At 47.2% G+C, this 26,937-nt stretch overlaps 2 protein-coding genes across 3 annotated transcripts in view; both read right to left on the bottom strand.

Moving 5' to 3' along the window:
- The window catches only part of BEND5 (BEN domain containing 5), a gene marked incomplete at its 3' end in the record, with an annotated part of 47,415 nt that extends 27,839 nt beyond the window's left edge, over nt 1–19,576 (bottom strand). Inside the window, exons 1-3 of the mRNA XM_082856501.1 lie at nt 19,212–19,576; nt 3,944–4,077; nt 1,464–1,848 (exon numbers count right to left, since the gene is read on the bottom strand). Of these exons, the coding sequence (XP_082712627.1) occupies nt 1,464–1,848; nt 3,944–4,077; nt 19,212–19,437 (745 nt within the window). The 5' untranslated portion in view covers nt 19,438–19,576. The remainder of the gene's footprint in view (nt 1–1,463; nt 1,849–3,943; nt 4,078–19,211) is intronic.
- AGBL4 (AGBL carboxypeptidase 4) overlaps nt 1–26,937 on the bottom strand; it is a gene marked incomplete at both ends in the record, with an annotated part of 1,417,540 nt that overhangs the window by 243,165 nt on the left and 1,147,438 nt on the right. The gene's annotated exons all lie outside the window — the stretch shown is intronic.

Here is a 26,937-nt window from a genome sequence, read left to right as displayed (position 1 = left end):
AGGGGCTATGATTTGGCAGAACGGCCAAGGCGGAGTCAGGGGGTGGGGGCACGACTAGCCTAGGAGTTGGGGATACGGTTCGGGGTGAGCTCTGCCTCTGCCTCCCCAGGTGACTCTGCCTAAGTCCCAACCTCAGCTTCCTTCTCTGCGACAAGGGCATGAAAAGGCCTCTTGACCGACTCCCTAGGCCACCCTGAAGATCTACTGAGGTACTGCCTTGGGCACATACTCTAGGTAGTAAAAGGCACCTGTAAATCTAAGTAAGGTAGCACTTCTATCTGAACATCAAAGAGAAATGAGGCTTTACATGTCAACCTGTTATCTAGATAACACAAGCCTCCCTTCTTGAGTATGAAAGTGCCTTTGATTTAAACTTCGGGGATGGCACTTGTGTCTCTAGACTAGGCTCTTCCCTTTTCGAAGCCAAGAACACTGATGCAGGCTTATTAATGACTGTCCGCAGGGCACGTGGAGGCTCTGAACTTGGGTTATACTGATTTGCTCAATACTGACTGGCCTCTAGTTTGTGCAGTCCTGGATTCTTGTGTTCTGAAAGAGCGTTTCTGTCTTTTCCTCTCAGGTAAGGAGTCATTTCTCCCTGCTGGCAAAGCTGCTCCCTTTCAGATTTCCCTTGATTCCTGCTTCTAAACCACGTCAGATGTGAATATCTAAAAACCTAGTTTGTTAAATTCAGTTGCAATATAAGAGCCTATCAAGTTCTTCTATGAGCAAACCTGAGGAGTTTTATACATCTTTACATTAACCTAAGGTCGTGTGCCTCCCTGCTCAAACCTTTTTAATTTTTCTCATTCCTACCAAAACAAGTCCAGACACCCCAGGCTGGTATAGTTTTCAAGGCCTTCAATCGCCTGTTCTTGAACTACAGTTGCAGTCTCTCTTCTCAACACCCCAGTGAGACTGCTGCCCTCTGCTTCCTCTTGTGCCTTGAAAGCCCGCCCACCCTTCAAGGCCCACCTCCTTCCCGAAGTCTCCCTCAGTTACAAACAGCCTCGCTCCATCCTTTGAACTCTCCTGTCATCTTATCCACGTCTCTCCTGCGGCACTGATCACTTTCTGACTTAAAAGTAGTACATTTGCCGGGATGCTGTCTAGCTCTCTTTACTATCCTGAAACCCCCTTGGAGAGGTTTCCTCTTACCCCTGGTCCTGCCTCTTGCCACATGGATGCATAAACGAGTGGTGGCAAATACGCTGCCAGCTCTCGTTCTCCGAGCCCCATTTCTTGACGTTGCCCGCTGTGCTCTGGAGAGCTAAGGCTGCCGCACGCCGAAGCTCCTGTCAGATTGGCTCCGAGAGGGGAGTGGCTCTCCCTTGGGGTAACTCTGCCCTTCCCTCGCCTCAGGGAAGCTCGGCCTGCCTGTCCCCGGTGCCCTCCCGGAAGGGGGGCGGCACACGCCATGCCCCCGCGGGGAGTGGCAGGCGGCCCGTGGCGGGAGCACTCACCGCTGCCCAGCCTCAGGAGCAGCACGTCCTGCAGCCTCCGGTTGAGGTCGCGGAGCTCCTTCATCTCGGACACCAGCGCCCCGTACTCCTTGAGCTTCTTAGCCTGCTGAACCAGCTGCCTGCGAGTCCGCTCCAGCTCCTGCTGGAGGTGGCGCATCTCGTCCTGCTGCTGCTGGTAGTTGCGCAGCAGCTCCTCATACAGAGCCCGGGGCACACCGGCGTCCTCCAGACTGTCCATGTCCTCTGGGCCCGGTGAGGCCTCCACGAAGACCTCTTCCGGACATGTGCTGTGGCTCAGGCTCAGGCCGTTCTGCTTCTCCAGCCGGGCCACCACTGCCTCGATGCTCTTGTGCGCCGCTTCACTCGGCTTCCGCCCCTCGGGTCTCTGTGTAGGACAACGAGAATCAGTTCAGGCAAGGGCAGCTGGGACTTTCTTGGGCTGCGGCTCAATATTTCCCCAGACAATCCTAGAATCACAGAACCACAGAACATCAGTGCTTGGAGAAACTTGCGCAGACACGTAGTCAAAGCCCGTCACTTTACAAAGGGGGAAACAGAGGTCCAGAGTGGGGAAGGGTCTCGCCCCAAGTCACACAGTCAGTTAGTGGCAGAAGCAGGACTCTGGTTTCCCAGGCCAGCACTTCTTCCGCTCCATCACTCTGCCTCTTGGGTGCATGTTATAATATCATGACTGCCCTCCCCAACTCCCCAGCCTCCCACCCTACCCACAGGGCCCAGGCAGTGATCTGTTCACAGGGAGTATTCAATGTGTATTTGTGGAGAATCGGTAACAAATCAGGCCAGGCCTAGCCATCCCGGGGGAGCCATCACTCAAATCTCTTCAACAACAAAAACATAAAAGCCCCTCCCCCCGCTCCCCCCCCCACACAGAAAAGGGCATTCCACCAAGTAAACTTTTCCTCAGGAATGCTGCAGTTGGGAAGGGTGCTAAGGACTCGAATCTAGGGCAGGAATCATGTCTTACTTTCTGTTCCTCCACTGCCTACTCAGAACTGGCACTTGGCAGGGGCGGGATAAATGTTTACGTAACTGAAAGGTTCAAAGAACGCTAGCACTGGAAGGTTCTTTCTGTTTAACTCCCTCATTTTACAGGTGAGGAAACTGAGGCTCAGAGAGGGGAAGGACTACACTCAGGGTCACACGGTGAGCTACAGAGTCAGACCCGGAACGTGAAGCCCGACTTAGAGCACCAGGCTCCTTCCCCCACGTGTGTTAGCCTCTCCTTGGACTCTGGTCAAGTTGAAGCTCAGCAAGAAGTGGATACAGAGAGGACAGTTTAGTGAGAAGACAATTATCTAGGACTACCCAGGAGCTGGGGTTTCAGCTGCCGGAGGCCAATTCCAGCTCGAGTGGACAGAGCTCCCACTGAGGGGAAGTGGGAGTTAGAGGACCAGTGCAGAAGGGCTGTAGGAGCTCTCCTGACGGGGGCACTTGTGGGAGATGCAGACAGCTGGAGACACCAGATTCCAGACAACTTAACTGTGTCTGGTCAAGCCTGCTTAACCTCTCGATGAGTTCCTGAAAATTTTGGAAAAAAACAAAACAAACATGACTCTGAGATTAGGTTACATGACAAAATCCTATCCTGTCATTTATCCACTGGGATAAAGTGCTGCTGGTAGTCTAGATGAGTTTATTCATTAAAATTATAATGATCGCTTTGGATACCCGTCTGCATCACTACACTGTGAGACCACTAAGGGCAGTGACCATGTCTGTCTAATCTCTATGACCCCAGGAACCAGCAAGGGGCCAAGGCCCATAGCACGGGTGCAATGAATGCATGAACTAAACTCAACTGCATCTTCTGGACTATGCTTTGGGGATGTCCTTGGCCTGTGTCCAAAAGCAGACTGCAGTCAGTGCAGAAGGCATCCCTCTTCCTCCTCCCTTCCTCCAGGGCACCCATCGTACAGAAAAAAACATCTGGCTTATCGAGCAAGATATTCAGCAGGCTTACAAGCAAAGGCTGGAGGAGAGCAACTAGGGCGCACACCAAAGGAAATGCAACCTCACACACAAGTTTCCTTCCAACCCAAGGTCACATTAAGCCCTTTGTCTGAACCTGGCGCACCCCACCTCCTCGTGAGTCCACCCTTAGCTGTTTGGGGGCAGCCTGATAGTGACTGGCTCTGAACTGCTGCCCAAGAGCAGCCATGTTCCTGGAGCCTAGCAGTGACCTCTCCGGAGCTGGAGGCCAGACGGAAATGCACCACTCCCAACCCTTAGCAGCGATGACGCTGCACAGATGGTACAAACAGGACAGCGCTCCCTGGAAAGTCAGCCAGCAGAGCAAACTCACGCTAGCCGTCCCGAGCCTCTCCCAACGTGAGAAAGTCATGGCCTGTGACACCAGGGGGCATTTACATGGGCAGAGGAGGCCAGACTGGAATTCTTTAGCTATAAGAAATCTGAAACTGCTGCCCCGTACTTCCAAAGAAGAGGAAAGATTTTGTTACCTTGATGTGTCTAAGCTGTAAATCTTCTTCCCCGTAATCTTTAACTTCCCCATCTTCTTCTACATGATTGAGAGAAAGTTTGGGGATTTTTATTTTCTTCTGCATCACACTGTTTTCAAGGTCAGATTTGTCTTCTAAAATGCATAGCAAGAGAATAAGGTTCATTATGAGTCAAAATGCTCAAAATGCCCATAACCTCAAATACTAGAGAATGTCTGAGGCCAGACCAGTTAAAAAGGAAAAGCAAACAAACCCAAGACATGTTTGTTCCCCTCTACATGCAGGGCTCCTAGTAGCAGCAGTGCAGATCAAACTCTAGGATCAAGGGCATATGCTAAAGGCACCACCATACAAAGCGTTGAAATAGCGCCCAGTGAATGTGCTGAGGGGTTTCCCTAAGTATATCTTCAAGGGTGGCCTTTTATGGAATTCTAGAATCTTGGAACTGGAATGGCCCTTAGATTGCTATCTGGTTTTAACTTAACTAGCACATGAATCCCTCAACAACCGAGATATTTCTAAGCAAATGATCTCCCAGGAAAACCTGGTGGGTTTCTGCCCGCTCAGGTACTGATGAGCATGAAAGGATGATAGCTCTTACGGAGATAAAGCCTGAACTGGAGCTGAGGTACAGCCTCCCCACAGCCCAGACACAAGACAGGCTGAGTTAAGACAGATACAGGAAGAGTAACTAGCAACATTTACTGGTATCAGATAATGAAATGACAGAGTTTGGGAGGCCTCAGTGACCAAGTAGCCCAACTCTCTCTCATCTTACAGGTGAGGATGGAAGGCGCGTGCCCAGGGTGTGAGTCTGAGGAAGAGGCAGGAGTGGGAAACAGGCCTCTGGCATCTCAACCACTGCTTACGTGTGATAACAACACACACTGACGTGCATTACAAACTACAAAAGTGCTACACAAATACAAAGGGATACTACTTCTCCTCACTTTCTTATTCTTTAAACTCAACTTCAGATAATCTGAAAGAGAATTATTTTTCTCTTGCACAGATTCCAAACTTTACTTCCCAGATCTGTCTCTCACTGTAGATGTCAACAGTAAAAATTCAAAGAGCACAGTTCCAGAGGTAGAAACTCGAGCATGCTCTGGAACTGGCCCTTGTGGTAAATACTTTGAGGTCCTGTTTTCTGGGCCTGAACTGGGACTCTGGGAATTACTATTTCTTACTCCTCAAAGGTTCCCACTGCTGCTATATCTTAAATGTAGTTTGTAGCATGTTGCCCAATGCTGGATGTAGCATGTGGCCAGGGAGTGGTTAAGTTCTGTCTCTCAGGGTCTTTATGTGTGAGTGTGTGTGCACATATATGTGTGTGTGTTGAACATGCTCTTACACTTCCCCCAGTCCAGGCTTCTCTCCTCACAACTTGTTAGCAAAGTTGAAAAGGAAGCCTGTAAGCACCTAACTTTTCCAGAATGCAGTCAAATGCCAAATCTTCCTGAATGTATCTTAGGAACGGAGCCCCAGCTGGTCAAGGGTGGGACTGCAGTATCAGAGAGGCCTCAGTGTGAAGCTCAGCTCTTCCGAGACAGGGCGCGAGGAGGGAGCAACAAGGTCTTAATCGCATGACCTCAGGTGTCTCCTCTATAAAGAAGCGTGGGGACGACAGCAGCAATGCTTCACACACTTAACCACACAGCATGGCTGGTACACACTAGGCACTCAATGAACAGGATGTAAAAGCTGGTATTATCAACAGGCTCAGAATCGTTTTATTTCCCTAAGCGTAAGGTGGATAAAGATACAATTAAAATACAAAAACAAGGGAATGACTTAAGAAGGGTATCTAGTGTAAGGGAAATGTCCCCAAAAAGAAGAGGCCGTCTTGTTAACAACCCCTCCTGATCAGAGATGAAAATGCCCTTCCCCACTAGTGGAGCAGAAATCCTAGGCTTCTAGTTTCACAAAAAGGCCAGTTCTTGTTCTTGTTCTCTTTGTACCTATAAAATACACCCAATGGGTTAGGCAAGAACAGCAGCAGGGACCGTGGTCTTTCTAAAAGAGCAGTAGCTCACCTCCTATAAGTCACTGTCCATTCCTTCTAAGTCAAAAAGCTGCTAAAATATAAAACCTAAAGAAGGTGCTCCAAATAAATTATCCTGAAATGGGATGGGTGGGTGTGTTCACATGTGAAAAAAGAGGGAGAGAAACTGAAAGGGATATAGCGGATGAGGGGGGGTGTTAGGACTTCTGAATGTGTTGAGGCAAAGCTCCTGGGTCAGCCTTCAGTTTGACAAGGTCAAGGGCAAAAATTTGAGATGTAGCCACCAAACTAGAAATGACAAGCTATGCTCTGCCTCCCTGAGGGGAAGCTCTGTAGCTGAGAATCATGCTGGTACGGAGAGAAGCAGTCATTCAGGCTCACAAAACTGGGCAATATTTCAACTGGGAGCAATCCTCAGACCATTTCATTTAACCCTTTCAAAATGGAGATGAGGTTCCAAATGGTAAATCCCTGCATCCGTCTACTCAGCAGTCAGGCCCAGGGATACAGGGGGAGCAAGACAGGCACGGTTCCCATTCTGGTGAGCACATCACTGTGCAAGGTCACAGAAGTTAGTGCCATAACATGAACAGCATGAGAACTCAGACTGTGCAACCAGAGTTCAGAGCTTTTCCTCCTATGCCTCCGCTTAACATTTACTGAGAATTCACACTTGCAGGATCTGGCTGGGGCCCTGGGGCACTGAGAATGAACACCTGCTTAGGGGACACAAGATAAAAACCCATGAAAAAGAAAAGCCCTCAAATAAGATTGAGATAAGATCTCAAATACTGAATGTGAATAAGGGGAAAGCAACTGCTTTAGGATCTTGGGGGCAAGGGAGATCACCTTGGTCAGTGTAACCATGGCAGGCATTGGAGAGGAAGGGCCTTTGAACTAGACTCCTTACTTACAGGGTGGTCTTGAGTAACTTAATTTACTTCTCCGATCCTGTTTCCTAATCTGTGACTTGAAGTAAATAATTCCTACTCACATTGCCAGGATGCCGTGAAGATGATCAATTCTGTGTGTTAAGAACTTGAGCGGAGCGAATAGCACTTGGACCGTCAGTGTACATAAAAGGACAGCCATTTACTGACGGCAAGAAGAGGGGTAAAGGACAGAAACCAAAAAAGAAAGATTGCAAAAACATTTAGACCGGAATGGTTACAAAAGGTGGTTCAGTTATAGGCAGGAAGAAAAGGTGAGAAAGGAAGTTAAGGTGGCTGGGGCTTGGAGAATAACTGGCCTTGAACGCTAAGGTAAGAAGAGCTGAGGTTCAGCCTGCAGGTGTGGAAAAGTCAGACAGCCTGGATTCCAAGTCCAGCTCTGCTATGTGGTAGGTGTGAGAAGTCAGGCAAGCTGCTGTGTCAATGAGCATCACTGATCTCTTTCCGTAGGAAGGGGGACAAAAGATTGACCTCAAGTGGGATCAAATCAGCTGAGTATATGTGCCTTGAAGGCAACAAGAGTGGTACTTATAGCAGATGACAACGCTCAGCAGAGCCTGCGGCTGGCCCAGGGCTGCTGCAGGCTTGCCCCTGGAGGTGGAGACCTACTCAGCCACCTGGCTTGAGAGAGCCTTACTCCCCATATGACGACAGGAGCCCAACTCCCACCGGCTATACCCAAAGCTCCACGCCCCCTCCATCTAACTGGAATGCCCCCTCCTTTCCTTCCTGTTACACAAACTCCACCTAACCTCCACTCAGCTCCTCTTTCCTCCTCTAAGGTCCCATTACACCTTATACATACCTTCTCTGTAGCCTATTTTCTTACTATGTTGCAATCACCTGTTCTGAGGTCTGCCTTTCCCACGGGCGTGTGGGTAACCACAGGGCAGGGCCCGTATCACAGGCTTGGTCATACAGTATAGAGGCTCATCAGAAAAAAAGTTGAGTGAAAGAATAATAAAAAGAGGCTATACCAGTAAGCATATGAAAAGATGCTCAAAATCATCAGTCATTAGGGAAATGTAAATCAAAAATAATACTATCAGATATACTTCATACTCACTAGGATGGCTACAATCAAAAAAAGAAAAGAACAGAGAATAAACATAACAAGTGTTGGGAGGATATGGAGAAACTGGAACCCTCATACATTCCTGGTGGGAATGTAAAACGGTGCAGCCACTATGGAAAACAGCTTGGCAGTTCCTCAAAACGTTAAACAGAATAACCATACGATCCAGCAGTTCCACTCTTAGGTATGTACTCAAGAGAAATGAAAACATGTCCACCAAAAACTTGTGCACAAATATTCATAGCAACATTATTCATAATAGTCAAAAGGTGGAAACAAGCCAACTGTCCCTCAACTGATGAACGGATAAACAAAATGTGGTATGTCCATGCAATGGAGTATTATTCAGCCGTTAAAAGAAATAAAGTATTGATACTTGCTACAACATGGATGAATCTTGAAAGCATTATGCCAAGTGAAAGAAGCCTGACAGAAAGGCCACATAATGTATGATTCCATTTATATGAAATGTCCAGAATAGGTATATCCACAGAGATAGAAAGTAGATTAATGTTTTCCAGGGACACAGGGGAAAGGGGCAATGAGAAGTGACCACTTAATGGGTAACAGGGATTTCTTTTTGTGTGATGAAAATTTTCCGGAATTAGATAGTGATGATGTTTGTAGAACACTGAATTGTACACACTCTAAAATGGTTAACATGGTGAATTTTGTCTTATGTGAATTACACTTCAATTAAAAAATAGGCTACCACTTTTCGAATGTCTATTACCGACCAGATGCCACTATACGGCTCTTCACATATATTACTGTACTTCCCAACAACCCTGCAAGCAAGTATTAGCTGCATGTTTTTCCACAGAAGAAGAAATGAGACTCAAAGAGGGCCTAAAGCCACCCAGATGCGAAGGCACAGAGCCAGGATTCGATCTAGATCTCTTTGCCCCCCAAGCCCACGCTCTAGTCTCTCTAAAAACACATGCCTGAAATATGGCTGAGCCATATTCATAAATGCTGAACGAATGAATGACGGCTCTAGATAAGGACATCTGAATTCCCCAGCCTGAAGTTCAAAGCAGAAGACCACTTTACTCCTGCTCTCCTGCCACACCCCTCTGGCCTCAGGAAGTCCCCAGATAGGAGTAACTATCGCCAGGCACAACGAATTAGGTTGTAGGCCAGGGCTCGGGTTTGAATGGGTCCTTTGAAAGGGTAGGCTGAGCAGTGCAGGAAGGTCTGAGTGACAGAAGTAAGTTCCTGAAAGGAGCAGAAGCAGACAGTCCCTCGAGTCACATGTCCCCTTACCTGGATCCCGGCTGCCCCAGTGCTTGGCCAGGGGGATCTTGAGGCCCCTCTGAGAGGTAACTACCTGCTGGCTCCATCCTAACGCCCATCACCCTCCTCCCTGTGCCGTGCTCCCTGGATGAGGGCTCAGGAAGATCTGAGGCCTCCACTTGTCCTTTTCTGCAGTCACTGGACATTCACTGAGCCCCTGTTCTGTGCTGAGCACTCTGCTAAGTGGTCCTTGTCTTTCGGATCCTTACAACCCAGGATGTGCCAAGAATCCCAACCAGAATAGAAGGCTTGACTTCCTGAGAGATGCTGGCTCATGTGGGGGCAAACCTCCAAGCTCCAGGCCTTCCTAATCCTAATCCCAAATTAAAGGTGGTGCCTCACATCCGCACCTAGTCCACAGAAGATTACGGAACACTCAGTGTCACCGTAAAAAGTGGAAGAACTGGTTGGGAGAGGGAGGCCCAGGATTTAACAAAAGCAGCCCAGTCTTTCCAGTCAGGGAGTCCTGGCTTGGAATTCTGCCTCTGCTACATACTAACTGTGGGAACTTGGGCAAGCTACCTCACCTGTCCGAGTCTCACTTTCATTATCTGTAAAGTGGGGATAATAAACTGTTTTCCAAAAGGTAGTGCATATAAAACACCAAGCACAGTGCCTTTCTTGTCCCAGGTGTTCAGTGAATAGTGGCTGTGAGGCTACCCCTGTGGGCTGTGTCACTGGCTTTTATCCTGTGGCAAAGAGACCCGTACCCGACACAGATTGAGACACGATGAAAGAGATGTTTGGGGAAGATTAATGTGGCAATGGCAAGCAAGATGGATGAGGTGTGAGGAGGAGACTGAACACAGGGTGACAAGAAGCTATAACTCTTGACTGGTCACATTAATGAAGGTGAACGGTGGTGTGGATCACCTAAGACAGCAGGTAACTTCATGCAGCATTTTAATGTGGCTTTGGAGTATGCTTCTGGCTTTGCATTCCAGGAAACCACAGAAGAAATTAGCAGGAGACTCAAAAAGGATGAGTCAACCCACCTCTCTGGTCAACCCACCTTTGCAACTGCTCCAAGCTTAAGACCAAGTAATCAGTTTTAGTGTAAACAGAAGTAAGTATGTAGCCTCTGAAGAGATAAACTTCATTGATTCTAACTTCCTGATTCTTTTGTTTCCAGGGCAAGAAAACCACCAAGGATTTGGGCATCAACTTTCTCCTTCTCCTTTCCAGCTACTATGTTGCCAGCTAACTGCATTCATCTTATTCAACAAATACTGAGTAAGCAACTACTATGTGCCAGGCCCCATGCCAAATTCTTTACTAACATCAATATATTCAATCCCCGTAATGATTCTATTGAAGCAGAAACTGAGGGTCAAAGAAGTGAGGTGGCTTGCCTAAGACACAAAGTTATTAAATAACAGAGCCAGACGTTCCAGTCAGGCCTGGATGTCACTCGGGGCCTGGTTCCATCATCTAATTATCCTATAGGAACAAGAGAAAAATTACCAAGTTGCTGTAACTTCCTCAACTGAACTAGAAGGCACATATAATATGGTGAGTGTGTCAATATAATTTCCCAAGTGCCAGCTTTTCTCCCAAGCCTTTGCCTACATCCAGGAGAATGCTGTGATCAATTCCCAAATTGAACTTAGTATGACTTGATACCAACCTCCTGAACTCCAAGCTTATCAAAACCACCAAGCCCTAAATAACCCCCAAATAGAGTCCCTATTCAAAGCCATAAAATATGGTAGAAGCTGCTCTTCAAAAATATAGAAGAACTTGGTATTTGTCATTAATCTGAGAGGGAGAAACATCCCATTAAACTTACCACTGGAAAAAAAAGATGGAGGCATGTTTAATGAGCAAATAGTGTTTTAGAAAAGAGGCCAGTGGACAGGAAATCCAATGCAATTCTGTCTTCAAACATGAAGATGCTCCTGAAGAATTTGAAATACAGTTAAAATGGGAGAGGTACTGTCTTGACTCCCATTTTACATAAAATCATGCTGGATAATTAAAAGAACCCAATGTCAGAGTTTAATGTGGTGTGGGCTTGTTAGCTATGATGAAGTTCTGAAAGGCTAAACATAAACTGTTTTACATAGGTTTTGTCTTATTTAAAAAATATCTATATGCAAGTTTAAAGTTCTTCATCTGTGTAAAATCCTTGCAAAGTCTTATGTTTGCATTAAAAACAGACATGCCACAGAAAAGGCATGCATATCTCATTCTCTGGCCTGTGGCGTTTGTTTTTTTAAAATCCAAGGCAGACAAAATTCTCAAGTTTCAAGGATTGTATCTAGCCAAGACAACACGAAGACGAGTGCCCTGCTGTGGTAAAGCAGAAAGAAATCAAGAGACACGGGTTCGAGGCCCGGCTTTGTAACTCACTCTCTGGGTGACCAGTTACTTCCTTTCAGCTTTCTTTTCTGTAAAACATAGGGACTAGACTAGAAAACCTTAAGAGATCCTTCCAGCTGTGTGACCAACTGGCCAGCCACAGGGAATTCCACTTCTCTTTCTCTTCTATGCAGTGCCGGGCAAGAGTCGATGATCTAATCCCTCCAGGTGGGCTCGTTTGAAGAAATGTCCTGCTGAGACCATCCGAAAGGGGAGAGAAGAACTGCCAACCAGGTTTCAGTAGGTCTCCCTGCTTTCACTCCCATGGCCTCACTGGCCTTGGCACAGGGCTAGGGCACAGACAAAACTAGGAACCTCATCCTTCTGACTCATTTGTCTAGCTACCCTCATGTGCTTCACCAGGCTGTTGCCAGGGTAATAAGTGGCCCCACCACAGGGTCACAGAGGGGCAACACATGGGGGGAGATGGTAAGCCTTTCACGCTAAAGTCAAGCCACAGGAGGATTTACAACACCCACAAGTTAAATTTTAACCTGTCTTCTCCTTGGTCCTCTAAATCGCTCCTTTCCACAAATGGTGGCACCCACGACTAAGCAAGCTGTTCTCTCAACAATGCTTAGCCACCACAGTCCTTATCAGCTACCTATATTTAATGAGTACCTACTATGTGCCAGATACTTTTCCATATTACCTTGCTAAATAACATAGTGGGCAAGTCACTCGTTACCATCTCTACGTAACATTTGAGTACCTGAAACTCAGAGAAGTGAAGTAATCTCCCCAAGGTCACACAGCTTGTAAACAGCAGAGTCACGGTTTGAACCCAGACTGTCTCACTTCAAAGCCTATCTTCCTTCAGCTCTCTAAATCTTCCTCCTTGATACTCAAGGAAGCGACCTGGGGGAGGGGGTCATTTAACCAATTCTCCCATAGGATGGGATTTCATTCCAGAATATCCACCTCCCCTGACAGGGAGCTCATCACTATGCTTAGAAGCCCTTTCCTTCGTTCATCCACTCTCTCGGCTATTATTATATTCCTCCCACCAACCGCTTTGAATTCCACTCTCTGGACCTAATTTTGCTTTCTGGGCCTCAAAGAACAGGTCTGATTCTTCTTCTAGTGGGGCAAAACTCAGACATTCAAAACTACCAAAATATCATCCCATGCAAATCTTTCCTTCTCCTGCTTATATATTTAGCTGTCCTATCCTACTATGTCTCACCAATGAGCTCAGAGGAAAAAGTAGTTGCTGTGTAGTTAAAAGAAACAAAAACAGGCTTAGATCTGGGATACAAAGGCCTCGCTCCTTGTTTGATTTCCAGGACACCCATCTCTCCTGGTTATCACTTGATTCTTAGTCCATCTCTGGCTGCTTCTCCCCAGTCCCCTTTTTGGGCTCTTCCTCTTCAGCTGTGCCCTTAAAAGCTGGTGTTCTAGAGTTCTGCATGATTCGCTTACTCTGCCCCCTCTCCCTCTGTGAAACCACCACTTCCATGGCTAATGACTTCCACATTGGGATCTTCAGCCCAACTTCAGAGCACTCTCCTGAACCTTGGGCCACATGCCTAATCGCTCTCCTGGAGTATCTGCCCAGATATCCCATGGGCCCCCAAGATTCATCTTGTCTCAGACTGAACTCAATATCTCCTCTTCAAACCAACTACTTTTCTAATGCCCGCCATGGAGGGAGAAGAGCCCAGACCACCACATCATCATCACACACATCACCACAACCAGACAGTTCCCAAGTCCTGTGGATTCTCCTTCCTCAACCCACCTCAGAGCCATCATAACCACTGCCACCCTAGTTCGGGTATCATACTTTTCGACTGACCTGACTCACAGTTCTCCAAGAGCTTCATGTGTATGGGAAGACCTTAGCCCACTGCCTGGCACCTACAGCACCCACTAAACAACTGTCTGCGTAGCTCTCTTCTCCCAGGGTAAAATAAGAAGCCTTATCTCACAAGGATGTAGAAAGAGTATGTATATGGAAATTCCTAGCATTGAACCTGGAGCCTGGTGAGTTCTTAATAAATATTTAGTAAACGAGTCCGTGAAGGCAAGAAACAATGCCTATTCCTCCTCCTGTATTTCCCTCCAGTGTAAGACTGACCACCTAGTGTAACTTAATACCTGGGGAACTTAAATGAACCAGAGAAAAGCTCTTCAGGGTATGTATGCTTTTCCAGTAAGCATTTTAAAATGAAGAGTACACACATCTTCTCTCTCTAAGGAGCTTATAAGACAAAGCAGGTAGGCACAGTGGAAAGAGAATAAATCTTGACGTCAAAGATCTAAGTTTGAATTCTACTTTTCTGGTGCGTTTTTAAAAATAAACACCAGTGTGCTCTTGAATGACAAGAAAACACACAAAAGAGCAAGACCTGAGCTTGCCTGGGGCAATTTCTTCTTTCATCCTGTGAACCAGAACTCTGAAATACCCAGCAACACATACTATTTAGTTGTAACAAATATGTGGTTCTTAAACATGACAAATCACATCAGACGGGACCTTAAATGGTTAACATTTCAGTAGAATCTGCAACAGATGACAGCAGGCAAGTTCCAATCTTCGCTCCAATGTACATCAGCAGAACATGTCAAAACCTAAATTAAAAGTTTTCACTCGTTTAAAAAAAAAAAAAGAATCCTTTTGTTGGCAGTCTCCCACTGATGACATGCAACAATCTTTGCATATGAAATCGGCTACTCCCCTGCTTCACTGCTAACTTTGTAGAAGTTCCAAAGCATTTCTGGAGCAAGTGATCCATTTGGACCAACAATGCCAAGCTGGGACCTGAGCCCTGAATGAGCTAAAATTGCCAAAGCAAGAAGAACGTGGCTTTGGAAGCTGTTTCCCCCAAGTGTGGGGTTTCTTCTAGTCAAGGGAGTGATAAAGAATGTTGACTTTTTCCAGGTGAACAAAGTTGAAGGAAACCTCCAAAACTCACTGCAGGTTTCTGTTCTGAAAAACAAGTTGCTGCTACAGGGGTTCCTGTCCTCCCTACTTCTTCTCCCCAACCATAACCAATGCACCTGTCTTCCCCAAGTTGGTGAGTTCCACTTGGGCTGACTGGAGTGGACTACGTGCTGGGCACTATGGATGCAGAGAGAAGGAAGGCAGGTCCCTGTCCTGGAGTTGTTCACTGTCTGGTAGGAAGACAGACCTATTCACGACTAACCAAAACAAGACACAGAATGCTAAAGATAAGTGAGGAACAGCAAAGTAAAAGGAGAGCTCCGAGGAAGGAGAGTTTCCCTTGGGGACTGAGGGTGGCACAGGGAGCTGCCAACGCATCTGTCCACTCCTCTGTGGCATTCGTCCTCAGCTCACGGGACTGCAGGCATGTCACGTGTCTGCCTTCTCCACTGAAGGTGAGCTCCATGGGCAGAGGCCCCATCTCACACAATGATGAATCCATCCTCGTCGGCTCAAAGGAGTGCCTGAGGGAGTGTTCTCAAGATGGCATGAAGTACCGCAGGCCTGGGGGAAGCTGGAGAAATGGGGTTGGTCTGGGGCTGCTATGAACGCCCCGGCTGAGAAGCTTAAGTTTTATTCAGTAGGCAACAGGGAGCTACAGAAGGTTCTAAGGAGAGGAGTGACTTGACTAAGACTGTATTTTGGAAGATTTTTCTGACAGCAACTTGGAAAACAGATTGAGGCAGGGTAATCAATTAGAAGGCAGATGTGCTGGCTTAGATAAGAGCTGGTGCACGCCTGGATGTGGGCAGAGGTGGTAGAGTTGGAAAGATGTACAAGACAAACCACAAAGCCCACCTAGAATGGGCCCTTTCTCTGTGCTGCCCTGGTGCCTGGCTTCCACCTCTATTCAGCACGTACATTGGGCCCTAAGACTACACTCACCCTGAGGACGACGCCCATTTCTTCTGTCATTCTGCCCGGACAGAAACCCCACATGGCAGGGCCTGAAACGTTAACTTTTGTTTCGCCTGGATTGTGCTGTCATTTCAGTCCCAGGACCTCAGACCTGCGGATGCACTGGAGCATTCGCTTATTACAGCACCGGGCCTGGTGTATAGGAAGTAGAAGGGGGACATCTGACAACAAGAGGAATTTAGCACACCAAATAATAATAACATAGCCAAAGTGCCTGGATAGAATGGCAGAGAATTTTAAGACTCTGAGCTGAGAAAAACCAGTTGTGGCCCCATAAAGAAACCATAAATCAATACCATGAGCCCCAGTAGCAGACTGGACTGCAGTTAGATAATGGCAAGCTCTCCAAATGGGCTGTTCTCATTTTCAACACACTGTCTGGCAAATAAATGAGAGTGATGAAGGAGACCACATCCAAAGGTGAGCCACATCTTGAGTTATGTGGCCCATGGAGGATGGGAGCTCTTCTGAGATTTCCTGAGGAAAATGACAACTTAGCAGAGAGGAAAGTGCGTGTGCTCTGTAGGAGGGAGACTGGTGAGAGAGGGAGAACAGAAGGGGCTGGAAAACTCAGCATCTAAAACTGTTCCTGGGCTCGAAAACTTGACTTGAACTGTCAGCTTCACGGACAGCTCTTCTCTTGCCTTTCATTCCTTCCAAGCCTGCTGTGTGGCTGACGAGAACATCAGCTACTTTACGAAGGAGATTTCCAAGTGGGGGCCTGGCACTGGAAGACCTCGGTTTCAAGTCTGGCTCTGTCACTCGTTAGCTATACAGCTGGAGAGGAGTCTCTGAAACTCAGTTGTCCTCATCTACACAATGGAAATAGGAACAACGGCAATTTCTACCAACAGGGTCCCGGGGAGGACTAGGAGAGAGAATGCACAGGCACAAAGTTAGACTGTCAGTAAAGGTGTGTTTGTTTTTTCCCCTTGAACTGAAATCAAGGCTATATACTGGGTCTGACACACGTGGAAACCATGATGTAGACCAGCATATGCTGGAAAATGCAAAGTCCCAAAGCAGCTGGCTTTGACATTTCCTGGATACAAGAAGAGGTACACCTGTAGACAGCTCTGAGTTGGCCTGGGCAAACGGTAAAGTACCGCGCTTCTCACCAAAAGCCATAAAACGGCCCCGAACTGCTCCTGAAACTACGCTTTTGGTGCCAGAGAGGGATTAATTACTCATGGCTAATGCACAAGAACATAGCTATCTCTGCCTCCCGCTTGAGGGCTCGCCGCCTCACATCTGGTCCCACAGCACCGTGGTATTCACAACTAGGAGATGCCAGAAGATGAGCTCCTTAAGACGAAGTCACTGCAAGCAATTCTCGGAGCCACCACATCCAAGATGGGGTTTCAAGACACATGGGAGAGTTCTTCCAGGACAAGTGAATTCCCAAACCTACCCTGGCCCTTCCAGTCAGGTCTGGAGCCAGGACAGTGGCTCCACTTTAAAAGCTAACCAGCTGATTGGAATTCTAAATGTGGCCTAGTCAACGGCAAGTTGTTTCTTTTTCTTCCCCTTGCTCTTCTCAAGAAAAAAACCTGAAGAGAGGTGGAGGAAAGTGCTTTTCAACTCACTTTGCTCAAACCGGAGCCACGCTTCTTCTCTGGATCTACTCTGCCAATTTCCAGATGTTGCCTAGGTCTGTTTGTGCGTGTGTGTTATTTTAACTGTCTGTTTTCAATAACCCTAGAGATTTATCAACATTCCAACTTGGAGGATGAATAGTCTATAGATTCAAGATTCATGGTCCTCACACCAATAATTACGTGTGTCTTACTGAAGAAGACTTTTGTCAATTTCCAAACTCAGAGTCTGTGGGGGCTGCCATCTGCCTCAGCAGCCTCTCTGCGGTGCCTGAAGAGCAAAGCACAGTGGTGATGTTTACTGCATGAATAAGTGGATGCAGGGACAATCTCTAAAAGAGGAAAGCAGCTATTACACACTACAACACCTACCTACCACGGACTCCTTCTGACCACATCACTCCCCGCCTCCTAGGGCCCTTCCAGATCTAGGAGTATAATAGAATCATTAAGAGCACGCTTTCTCTTCTTCTAGCCAAGGGGAAGCTAAGGTTACAACCTACCTATAACCTCCTCAGGCCTATACTGTACTCTTGGGGAAAAATCTCCTAATCCCTTCCTTCAGGTAATTAAAAGCAAGCAAACAAATGAAATAAAACCTAATCCGCTACAAGGGTTTCCCTTTTCTACATACTTTCCTTCATCCTGTTCTTCTGGCCCCAGGCATGCCCAGGTGTTGTGGGGGGGGGGCGGTCTATACCACTGTGCCCCAGGGCTTGCCAGAGAGGTGGTCAGGACACAGTCTGTCCACAAGGGCCCCAGGTGCTCATAGGGTTCCAGTTCTTCTTTCACTCCTCAACTCCGGCAAACCTACTTTCCAGAGGCAACAGGAGGTGATGGAAAGGAACTTTTCATGAACCACAGCTCTAAGCTACTGCTAATTTGCTATGGGACCCTAGGAAAGTCACTTCTCTGTTTCAAGCCACAGTTTCCTTATTTGCCAAATTCAAATATGATACATGCTGAATTCATCTCTTAAGGAGACCTAAGGAAGTTGGAAAAAACAGGAAAGGTCTCAAACTACAAAATGCTAGCAATGTCTCCTAACCCCTGGTCTTCTCTTCCAACTGGAGGGCAGGGTGGTTTACTGTCTCTGTCCACTCTGAGGTGCACCCTCCTTAGCAGCAACAGCTAAGAGGCTGCTCCCCAAAATGGAAGTGATCCTTTCCTCATCCACTCATATCTGTACCCAAGCCTCCTAAAACTAGCTGGGAAAGAGGATCCACTGACTTTACAAAGGAAAAGGCGCCTCGGCATGGCAGAAAGAACCCGGTGAAGGAGGCTAGAGGGCTGGTTTCTAGTCCTACCACCAAGTGAACCTCAGCGTCCTCATCTGTCAAATGGGGATGAGACCACCTGCCCTGCCTATTTCTCAGGGCCCTGGGAAAGCAGGAATGGGAGGTCTGGTCTCATCCTGACCTAGAAACTCTTTCCTGGCCCTCAGCTCTCACTCAGAGAGCCTTCTGGGAGATTCAATAGGGGTGTGGAGTCTGAGGGATGCTAAAGTGCCACTACTGCTTTACCTCTGCCACCTAGCCAGGGAGGGGCAGGAGAGAGTGGCACCCAGTACCCAGCGATCAAGGCCTCTTCATCCCGTCCAATGATGGCCCGAATGAGACAAGGATGTCATAGCTTCCCTCTGTAAAGAGGGACTCCCACCTGGCAGAGTCCGACAATATCAAGCCTTGCCTCTCACTCCCAGGCGGTACTCAGGGCCTTAAAGGGAGAGACAGACAGCTAGAGAAACTTGAGACAGAAGGCGCAGAGAGGGAAGGAACTGAGAGAGAGGTAAAGAGGTGAGAGACAGAGAAATGAAGGTACAAACAGGCGGGGAGAGAACAGGAAAGTGAGGGAGCCGAGAAGAGACAAACAGAAAGAGTAGGACAGACACAGAGAGATGGAGACAGACTGACAGCGCGGGAGGTGTCGGGGAGGCGGGGAAGACAAAGGGGACCATCTCGTGTTTTTAACTGGTCTGGCCTTCTAGAGACACCCCGTCCCCTAAAGAAAAGCCTACGGGACAGAAGAAGGGGGCCGGAACAAGCAGCGGCTCCCCCCGGCCCCCTCCCCGGCTCCCGGTCCCCGCCCGGCCCCCGAGTCCCTCCCGGACCGCTCGCTCACCTGCCAGCGCCAAGATCTGGGCCTTGTGGAGCAGCAGCGCGCCCCAGTCGCGGGGGGCGCGCGGGGGGCTCTCGGGCCCGGCGCCCAGTTCTTCCGGGCCCCGGTACACGGCGTACACCTTCTGGTTGTCAAAATCCAGCCGCGAGCGGGGGCTGAAGTCGCGCACGCACGACACGGGCAGCGCGTAGCAGACGTTGTCCTCCAGGAACCGCACAAAGGCGTACATGGTGGGCGCCGGGGGCGGGCCCCGGTCGGCCGGTCAGCCCGCGGGGCGGGCGCGGAGGTGGGGAGCCGGCGGGGGCCGCGAGCCGCGCGGCCGGGCCGGGGGGCGGGGGCGGCTCCCGGGACCCGGGCTCCCCCCGCTGTTATTGTTCCTGAAAGCACAGCTCTGCCAATCGGCTGCTCTCGCCTGGGCGCGGAACCTGGAGGGAGGGGGGCGGGGGGCGGAGGAGGGGGTTTGGAAGCGCACCGCCACTCGCGAAGTCAGACCCGAGCAATCACAGCCGGAGCGCGATTCGCCGAGGGAGGGGAAAGGGCAGAGACGCTAAATCGCGATAATGATAATAACAATAGCCTTGCAGGAAAAAAATGCATGGACTAATATTCAAAGTCGCGCCACGTGCAGGATTTGTGGCTTCAACGGTCGCACTACAAAACAAATTGCATTGCAACAAAACTGCACTGCACAGGAGAGGAGAGTGTGAGAGAATAAATGCAGGGCAGGGGGCAATCTTGTTTGGATTCCTAAGTGTAAACTTGCACTTGAAAGAGAGCAGAATTTTGGAGTGTATCAAATAATTGAAACCGCTCCTCTCAACCCCTTTAGTTCATTGTTGTTTTTTTTCTTTCTGGCAAAAACCGCCAGCTCCCCTGTGGGGAGGGTCAGTCAGCCAGAAATGTTCCCCCTGTGCTGCCAAACTAGTTCTGACCAGAAACTGGGGCTTATCTGGGATTTCCAGTTGGACCAGCTGGCTGGGGCAGTGGAGTGTTTGTCAAGGGCCCCTCTCAGCTGGAGGAAGCAGTGTAGCTTTTCTCCCCTGTAGTCTTCCTCCAGTGAAGCACCCCTCCACAGAATGCCTGTCACTGAACTGGGACCAGTTGGAATGAGCAGGGAGCCGAGGGGCGGTCGTGGTCGGAAGAAGGCAAACCCAGGGCTAGCTGGGCATTTCTGGAGCACCTCGAGGAGTTCTGACTGGGCTATGTGTCATAGGAACCCCATCCTACATTAGAGGGGGTCAGCATCCTTGCGCTGACGCCTCTGAGAGGGTGGGCTTTGTATCAGATATGACTACTTATATTCCTGGCACCTGATAGGGGCTCAGTGAATTTGGGGTGAAAAATAATAATAAATAAAAATCCACATTCAGTCACACCCATACTCTTATTCAAGCGACCAATATACACTGGGTATGTGCTACATGCCAGATTCTGGGCTAAAGGCTGCTGGTAGAGAGATGAACAGACAGCACAAACACCTGGATCTCTTGTGGTGTAAGACAGTGTACCAGGACTTGAGTCTCAATGTTGGATTCCTGTGCCCAAATTAGGTTACTATATGAATAACACACCTCCTCTGTCCTGGAAACCCTTACAATCTGGTCTGAAAGTATTAAAAAAGTGTAAGTAAGTAATTATGTTATGGTGAGAAAAGTGTTCTCATAGAGGAATGCTGAATTGAGGTGGCAGGCTGAATTAAATGTTATATTTTTTTAAAAAATTCATTTTAATGAACTCAACCTGTAAGAAAAAGACAAAATAAATGTGCCAAAATGTTGTTTCTTAGTAGTGGTGGGCGATTTTATTTTCCTTTGTGTGTTTATGTAACTATTTTCCACCATAAGCAGGGATTACTTTATAATCAGAAAGCATTACACGTTATTTTTTTTTAAAAAGTGCTGGGCTCACATTTCAGATCAGCTACACTAATGATTCAGTAGATAAACCAAAACCCTCCAGATTATTTCACTGTGATTTGGGGAGTACATGATACAGGTGAGGGCCATCAACATGCAGCTCCCAGATCCAAACGTACAGGTCAGATCGAGTTCCCTTCAACTTAGCCTCTGGCATATATGCAGTGACAGCCAGTTATGAACACATGTTGTCCTGATACAGATGTTGAACCTTTGTTGCCCCACATACTTGTGGACAAAAGAGGAGCCACACTGAATCGTTCCAGCAGGTTTATCTTCATGATTATGATTTCTTTGGACTGATCTTACAGGAGTTTTTATTTTAAGAATACATTCCTATGGTGGTCAAGGGGAAGTAATGTGTAGCAAGACTTCTGGTAATTCGCAAGATGAGTCGTGCAGAGTTGGCCATATTTAATGAAATACCATGAAGCTCCAAACTCTGTTTGCGAAATCATTTCAGGTAGCACCATGGCCAACCTCCTAGCCCATCTAAATGAGAGTGACCTCAAAATACATTACCAATCTCATCTCTACCACCTTCCTGCACACAGTACACTCCAGAAACGTTACACTATTTGACATTTCCCGAGAGAGCATGTTTTATCAGGTCTCAAGCCTTTGTGCTTGGTTCTGCCCTCATCCTGGGAAGTTCTTCCTCCTGGAGTGCACAGCGACCTCAGCCTCCCCTGAAGGCCAGCTCAGATGTCACCTCCTCTCTGAAGCTTCCCCAAGCAGCCTCTCTCCTCAAGCACAGGCAGTTTCTTTCTACTATTTTGTCCCAGCACCTTTTATCTTCCCTCATTAGAATGAGCTCTTTGAGGGGGGACAAAAAAGCCGTGTAACCTCAGCATCCCGGGATCCTAGCACAGGGCTGGGGAGAAAACGCTTATAAAACAAATGCATTAAAGAAAGACACAGCATGAATAACAAACCTCTTGCGTGGTTTTTCTGAACATTTGTCCCTTCTTTTCAGAGGTGGGGCTGAATCCCAGCTCTGTCTTTCCCATTCCTGGTGATCAAAGTGCAGATCGCTGAGTCTACTTCTTGTGAGACAGACACATCCATGAACATATTAAGTATCACTGCACCCTCAGGTTCAAACAAATTCTCCATCCAAGTCAGTGTAAATCGTTCTCATAAGGGGGCAGTTCCATTTTCCAAGAACCCAGAAAGAAGAAAAGAACAAATAATGACATGGATGCCAACAGAGTAAACACGGACTCCATTCACCTTGCATGTAGGTGCACAGAATGGATTCTAGAGAAGCAATGGCATGTACAAGAGACTCAAAGAGACACACTTCAGCAGCCTAAGGGCAACAGAAAGACACCCAGAGTTCCTGCTTTCTGTGTGTATCACACAGTCAGTCTTTTAACACAGCTTCTAGAGAACCTACTAAGTGTGCCTCCTCTGTCCTAGTGAAAACCGGAGTCAAAGTACCTCTTTGATCCAGAGACTGTTGCTTCAGGCTTTACACATACCAGAAACTAAAGCTGTTGATAGATGATTCATTGATTGGCACACAAAGACAGTTCAAAAGTACAGATTTCATACTTAAAGCGGTGGCTAAAGATGTCAAGTTCACCCAGATCACAGTTGAATCCCCTCTTCAATATCCCTGCCAAGTGTTCATCCAGATGCTTCTTATATAGTTCTAATGTTAGGAAGGTTACCAGCACGCCTTATCTTTGGGACACTACTGACTATTAGAAAGGTCTTTCATACTTACACTGAGGAAGAAGCTTTCACCTTGTAGCTGTCATACTAGGTTCACCACCAAGAGTCTCATGCCAGCCCATCAGATATGGAAGAACTGGGGATCCTATCTCCTTAGGATCTTGTTTATCTTCTGCCCAGACATCTTCACTTCCTTCACCTATCTCTCCTCATATGACCTGGTTTCAGTGATGATCATTGTGATATCTACTTTTCCTTCAAAGTTTACTTAACAAACCAAGCATGCCAGGCAACAAATATATATGATTTCAATTAATTTCACACTGAACCCTTGAAGTGGGTATTATAAACCCCATGATAGAGTTAAGAAAATTAACAAAGCAGTCTGGCTCTGGGGAATCTTGGAAGGCCTGTGGTCATATTTGCATTTTAGACATTTTAGACTAGAAGCAGTGTGGGGTAAGGATTGGGGGGAAGCAAGACTGGGGAGTGGGAGGCCTGTGATGAGGTTGACTGTCCTCTCCCTGCCCCTCCCCTAACTCCCTCTTTCTACCAGCCAGATGTACTTTGCCTCTTGTCCAAGTCATTTTAATGGAGCAGAAAATGTACACATATGGGGCAGGTTTGCAACTGTGTCTGCATTGCACTTTCCTGTTGAGTTTTGCAGAGCCTTGGGTTAATGTCAAGCTCCTTCGGCTTAGCCAGCTGAAGCATGATCGGGGCAGCAGGGGGACTTATGTTTCATATTACTGCATGGAATTCTCAGTGTACTTTGTAAAACTATTTTAAGGAGACCTGGTTTCTGTGAGTTTTTAAAGCAACTGGAGCGTGTCTTTTCAACCTCTCTGCTAATGATTGACCACATTTTTTCATGATTTTGCCTTTTTTCCCTGTGATATTTAATTTGACTTTTTAAGTATTTGCTTTTTAAAATTTTTATTTATTTTTTTTTATTCTGCCCAGAAAAGCAACTTGCTGTGCTATGAGCTCAGGGCTATTGTCTTCTCAGGCTGATTCAAGGAAGGAATGTTGATACATGGCCAGGAGGATCTGGGACTGTTGGGAGGCCCATGCTGGGCACTACCCTGAACTGCTACTATCACCCAAAGGCAGTGGCATCAACCCAGTATATCTGTGTGAACTCCTGATAATGAAATCTGGTTGACTCTGGTGGTGGGGTTTTGGGCAGGGGAGGAGAGGGCAGGAGACAGGGGGAAGGAAGAGAGGAGTTGCTCACTGAGTACAGCCTCAAAGCCCAGTGAACACTGCCTGGAGTTAGAGGGAATGCCAACTTGTCATATAGGCAACCACCTGGAGGGCCAAAGGAATATGGGCTTTGGAATCAGACCAAGGATTAAATCCTGACTTTGCCACATTTTTGCTGTAACTTTGGGCAAGACACTTTGCCTCCCTGAGACTCAGTTTGCTCACACATAAAATGAGGCTAATGATATGTATCTTCTGAATGTATTATGAGATTTGGGGCAGGAGTTTTTACCCTCTCTGTGTATCAGAACCACCTGGGGAACTTAAAAAAAATATCCCACTCCCAGGTCCTATCCCCTAAGATCCTGATTCAATTCGTCTGGGGATGGGACCTGGGAAATGATTTTGTTTTTTAATTCCCAGATTATTCTAACATCAGACCAGTTGAGCACCTCTGAGTTGGAAGATTTTAAGGTAACATGGCAGTCACATAAGAATTGCTCAACCGGGGCTTCCCTGGTGGCGCAGTGTTTAAGAATAGCCTGCCAATGCAGGGCACACGGGTTTGAGCCCTAGTCCAGGAAGATCCCACATGCCACGGAGCAACTAATCCCGTGTGCCACAACTATTGAGCCTGCACTCTAGAGCCCGTGAGCCACAACTACTGAGCCCACGTGCCACAACTACTGAAGCCCGCGTACCTAGAGCCCATGCTCCGCAACAAGAGAAGCCACCGTAATGAGAATCCTGTGCACAGCAACGAAGAGTAGCCCCTGCTCGAAACAAGTAGAGAAAGGCCGCGTGCAGCAATGAAGACCCAACACAACTAAAAATAAAATAAATAAAAATAATTTAAGAAAAGAAAAATAGCATTGCTCAACAAATCCTAGATATTATTTTCAGGGTAAATATACAGGGCTCTGAAATGTCTATGTAACCTCTCTTGGGCACAATAATTTCTTTGTTTGAAAAATGACATACCAGTGTGAAGTGAAGACAGTATATTGTAGTCTTAGGTCCTATATACAAATCCTGGCCTAATAAGTAAGGTTATTTTTACTAAGTGTGGCCATGGACAAGTTTCTTAGTCTCTCCAAGCCTCACTTTTTTCATGGAAATATTAATACAGCTTCATAGGGTTGTTATGAGAATTAACATTTTAATAATCCATGTAAAATGCTTGGTACAGTGCCTGACATATAGTGAGTTCTCAGTATATGCTAGTTCCTATTATTATTATTATTATCATTATTATTACTAGAGCTCTTATCCCCATGCTGAAAGATGCCTCATAAAGGTTTACTGAGTCACATTGAATATAATGAACTAAACTATGCTGATAATTATCCAACAAGCACTCCACAATGCTTCCATGCCAGTGCCATCCCCTTTAAACCAGAGCCTGTGGGCACGGGTGGTAGTCACCAAAGGAGTTCCCAGATCTCACATGTTCAAACGTCTCTGAAGCTACAGGCCTTGCCCAAACCTGCAGCAAACACTTCCAAGATAATGTGTTTGGAGCCATTCATTCTTTGAAATTGACTTTTTGAGTATTTTCTTAGAAGAAAAAACAACTTGTATGTATTATATAAAATGTAACATGCAGACGCATTTACAGCAGTCTGAAGCCTTGTGAACGCCTGATCAAGCAGTCAACACAATGGTCAAGTTCAACCAATCAGACCTCTGCTATATTTTGATCTCCTGTGGGTCACACTCTGGAGCTGGTTACGCGGATGATCTGAATCCAGGCATTTTAGTCTAGGTGTGTGTACTCCACATAAGCAACACAAAGCAAAAGAATTCCCCGTGGTTGAAGACCAAAAGAAATGTATGAATAGAAGAGAAAGAAGAAATGCTGTCACAGGGGAAGAGCATTTGAATTGGTTTTGAAAAGCAAACAAAGAAATTGCCCTACCTGGTACTTCCCTGGTGGCGCACTGGTTAAGAATCCACCTGCCAATGCAGGGGACACGGGTTCGAGCCCTGCTCCGGGAAGATCCCACATGCTGCGGAGCAACTAAGCCCGTGCACCACAACTACTGAGCCTGCGCTCTGTAGCCCACGAGCCACAGCTACTGAGCCCATGTGCCACAACTACTGAAGCCCGCACACCTAGAGCCCATGCTCCACAACAAGAGAAGCCACTGCAGTGATAAGCCTGCGCAACGCAACGAAGAGTAGCCCTCACTCGCCGCAATTAGAGAAAGCCCCTGTGCAGTAACGAAGACCCAACACAGCCAAAAATAAATAAATAAATAAATAACTTTAAAAACTTAAAAAAAAAATTGGGACTTCCCTGGTGGTGCAGTGGTTGAGAGTCCGCCTGCCGGATGCGGGGGACACGGGTTTGTGACCCGGTCCGGGAAGATCCCACATGCCGCGGAGCGGCTGGGCCCGTGAGCCATGGCCGCGGAGCCTGTGCGTCCGGAGCCTGTGCTCTGCGACGGGAGAGGCTGCAACAGTGACAGGCCCGTGTACCGCAAAAAAAATAATAATAATTGGCCTGCCTGGGAAGGATGCAACTTGCCTCAACTATGAATTTCAATTAGGGGACTATTAGTTTTAGAAGCTGCCTCTGGTTTCCCTTATTAAATTAACTCACTCTGTTATTTTTCAGCTGAAATGTCACTTCCCTAGGAAAGGCCTTCCTGGCTTGTTCTTCCCAGCCCCCTCCACAGACTAGCTCAGGAACCTGCTACCTATTTCCACAGCTTCTTATATTTTTCTTCATGGAACTTATCGTAGTATATAACATATATTTATTCTATTATTGTCTGTCTCTGCCACTAGATCGAAAGCTCCACCAGAGAAGAGACCCTATCTTTCTTCTTCACCACTGTATCCTAGCACTTAGCCTGTCACAAGGCAGACCCTAAACAAACACTTGCTGAATGAATGTATGTCTGAAACATAGACCCTGGAGA

Source organism: Leucopleurus acutus (assembly GCF_964270905.1).
Source record: "Leucopleurus acutus genome assembly, chromosome: 2".
Taxonomy (NCBI): domain Eukaryota; kingdom Metazoa; phylum Chordata; class Mammalia; order Artiodactyla; family Delphinidae; genus Leucopleurus; species Leucopleurus acutus.
This window is presented reverse-complemented; position numbering and strand designations above follow the sequence as displayed.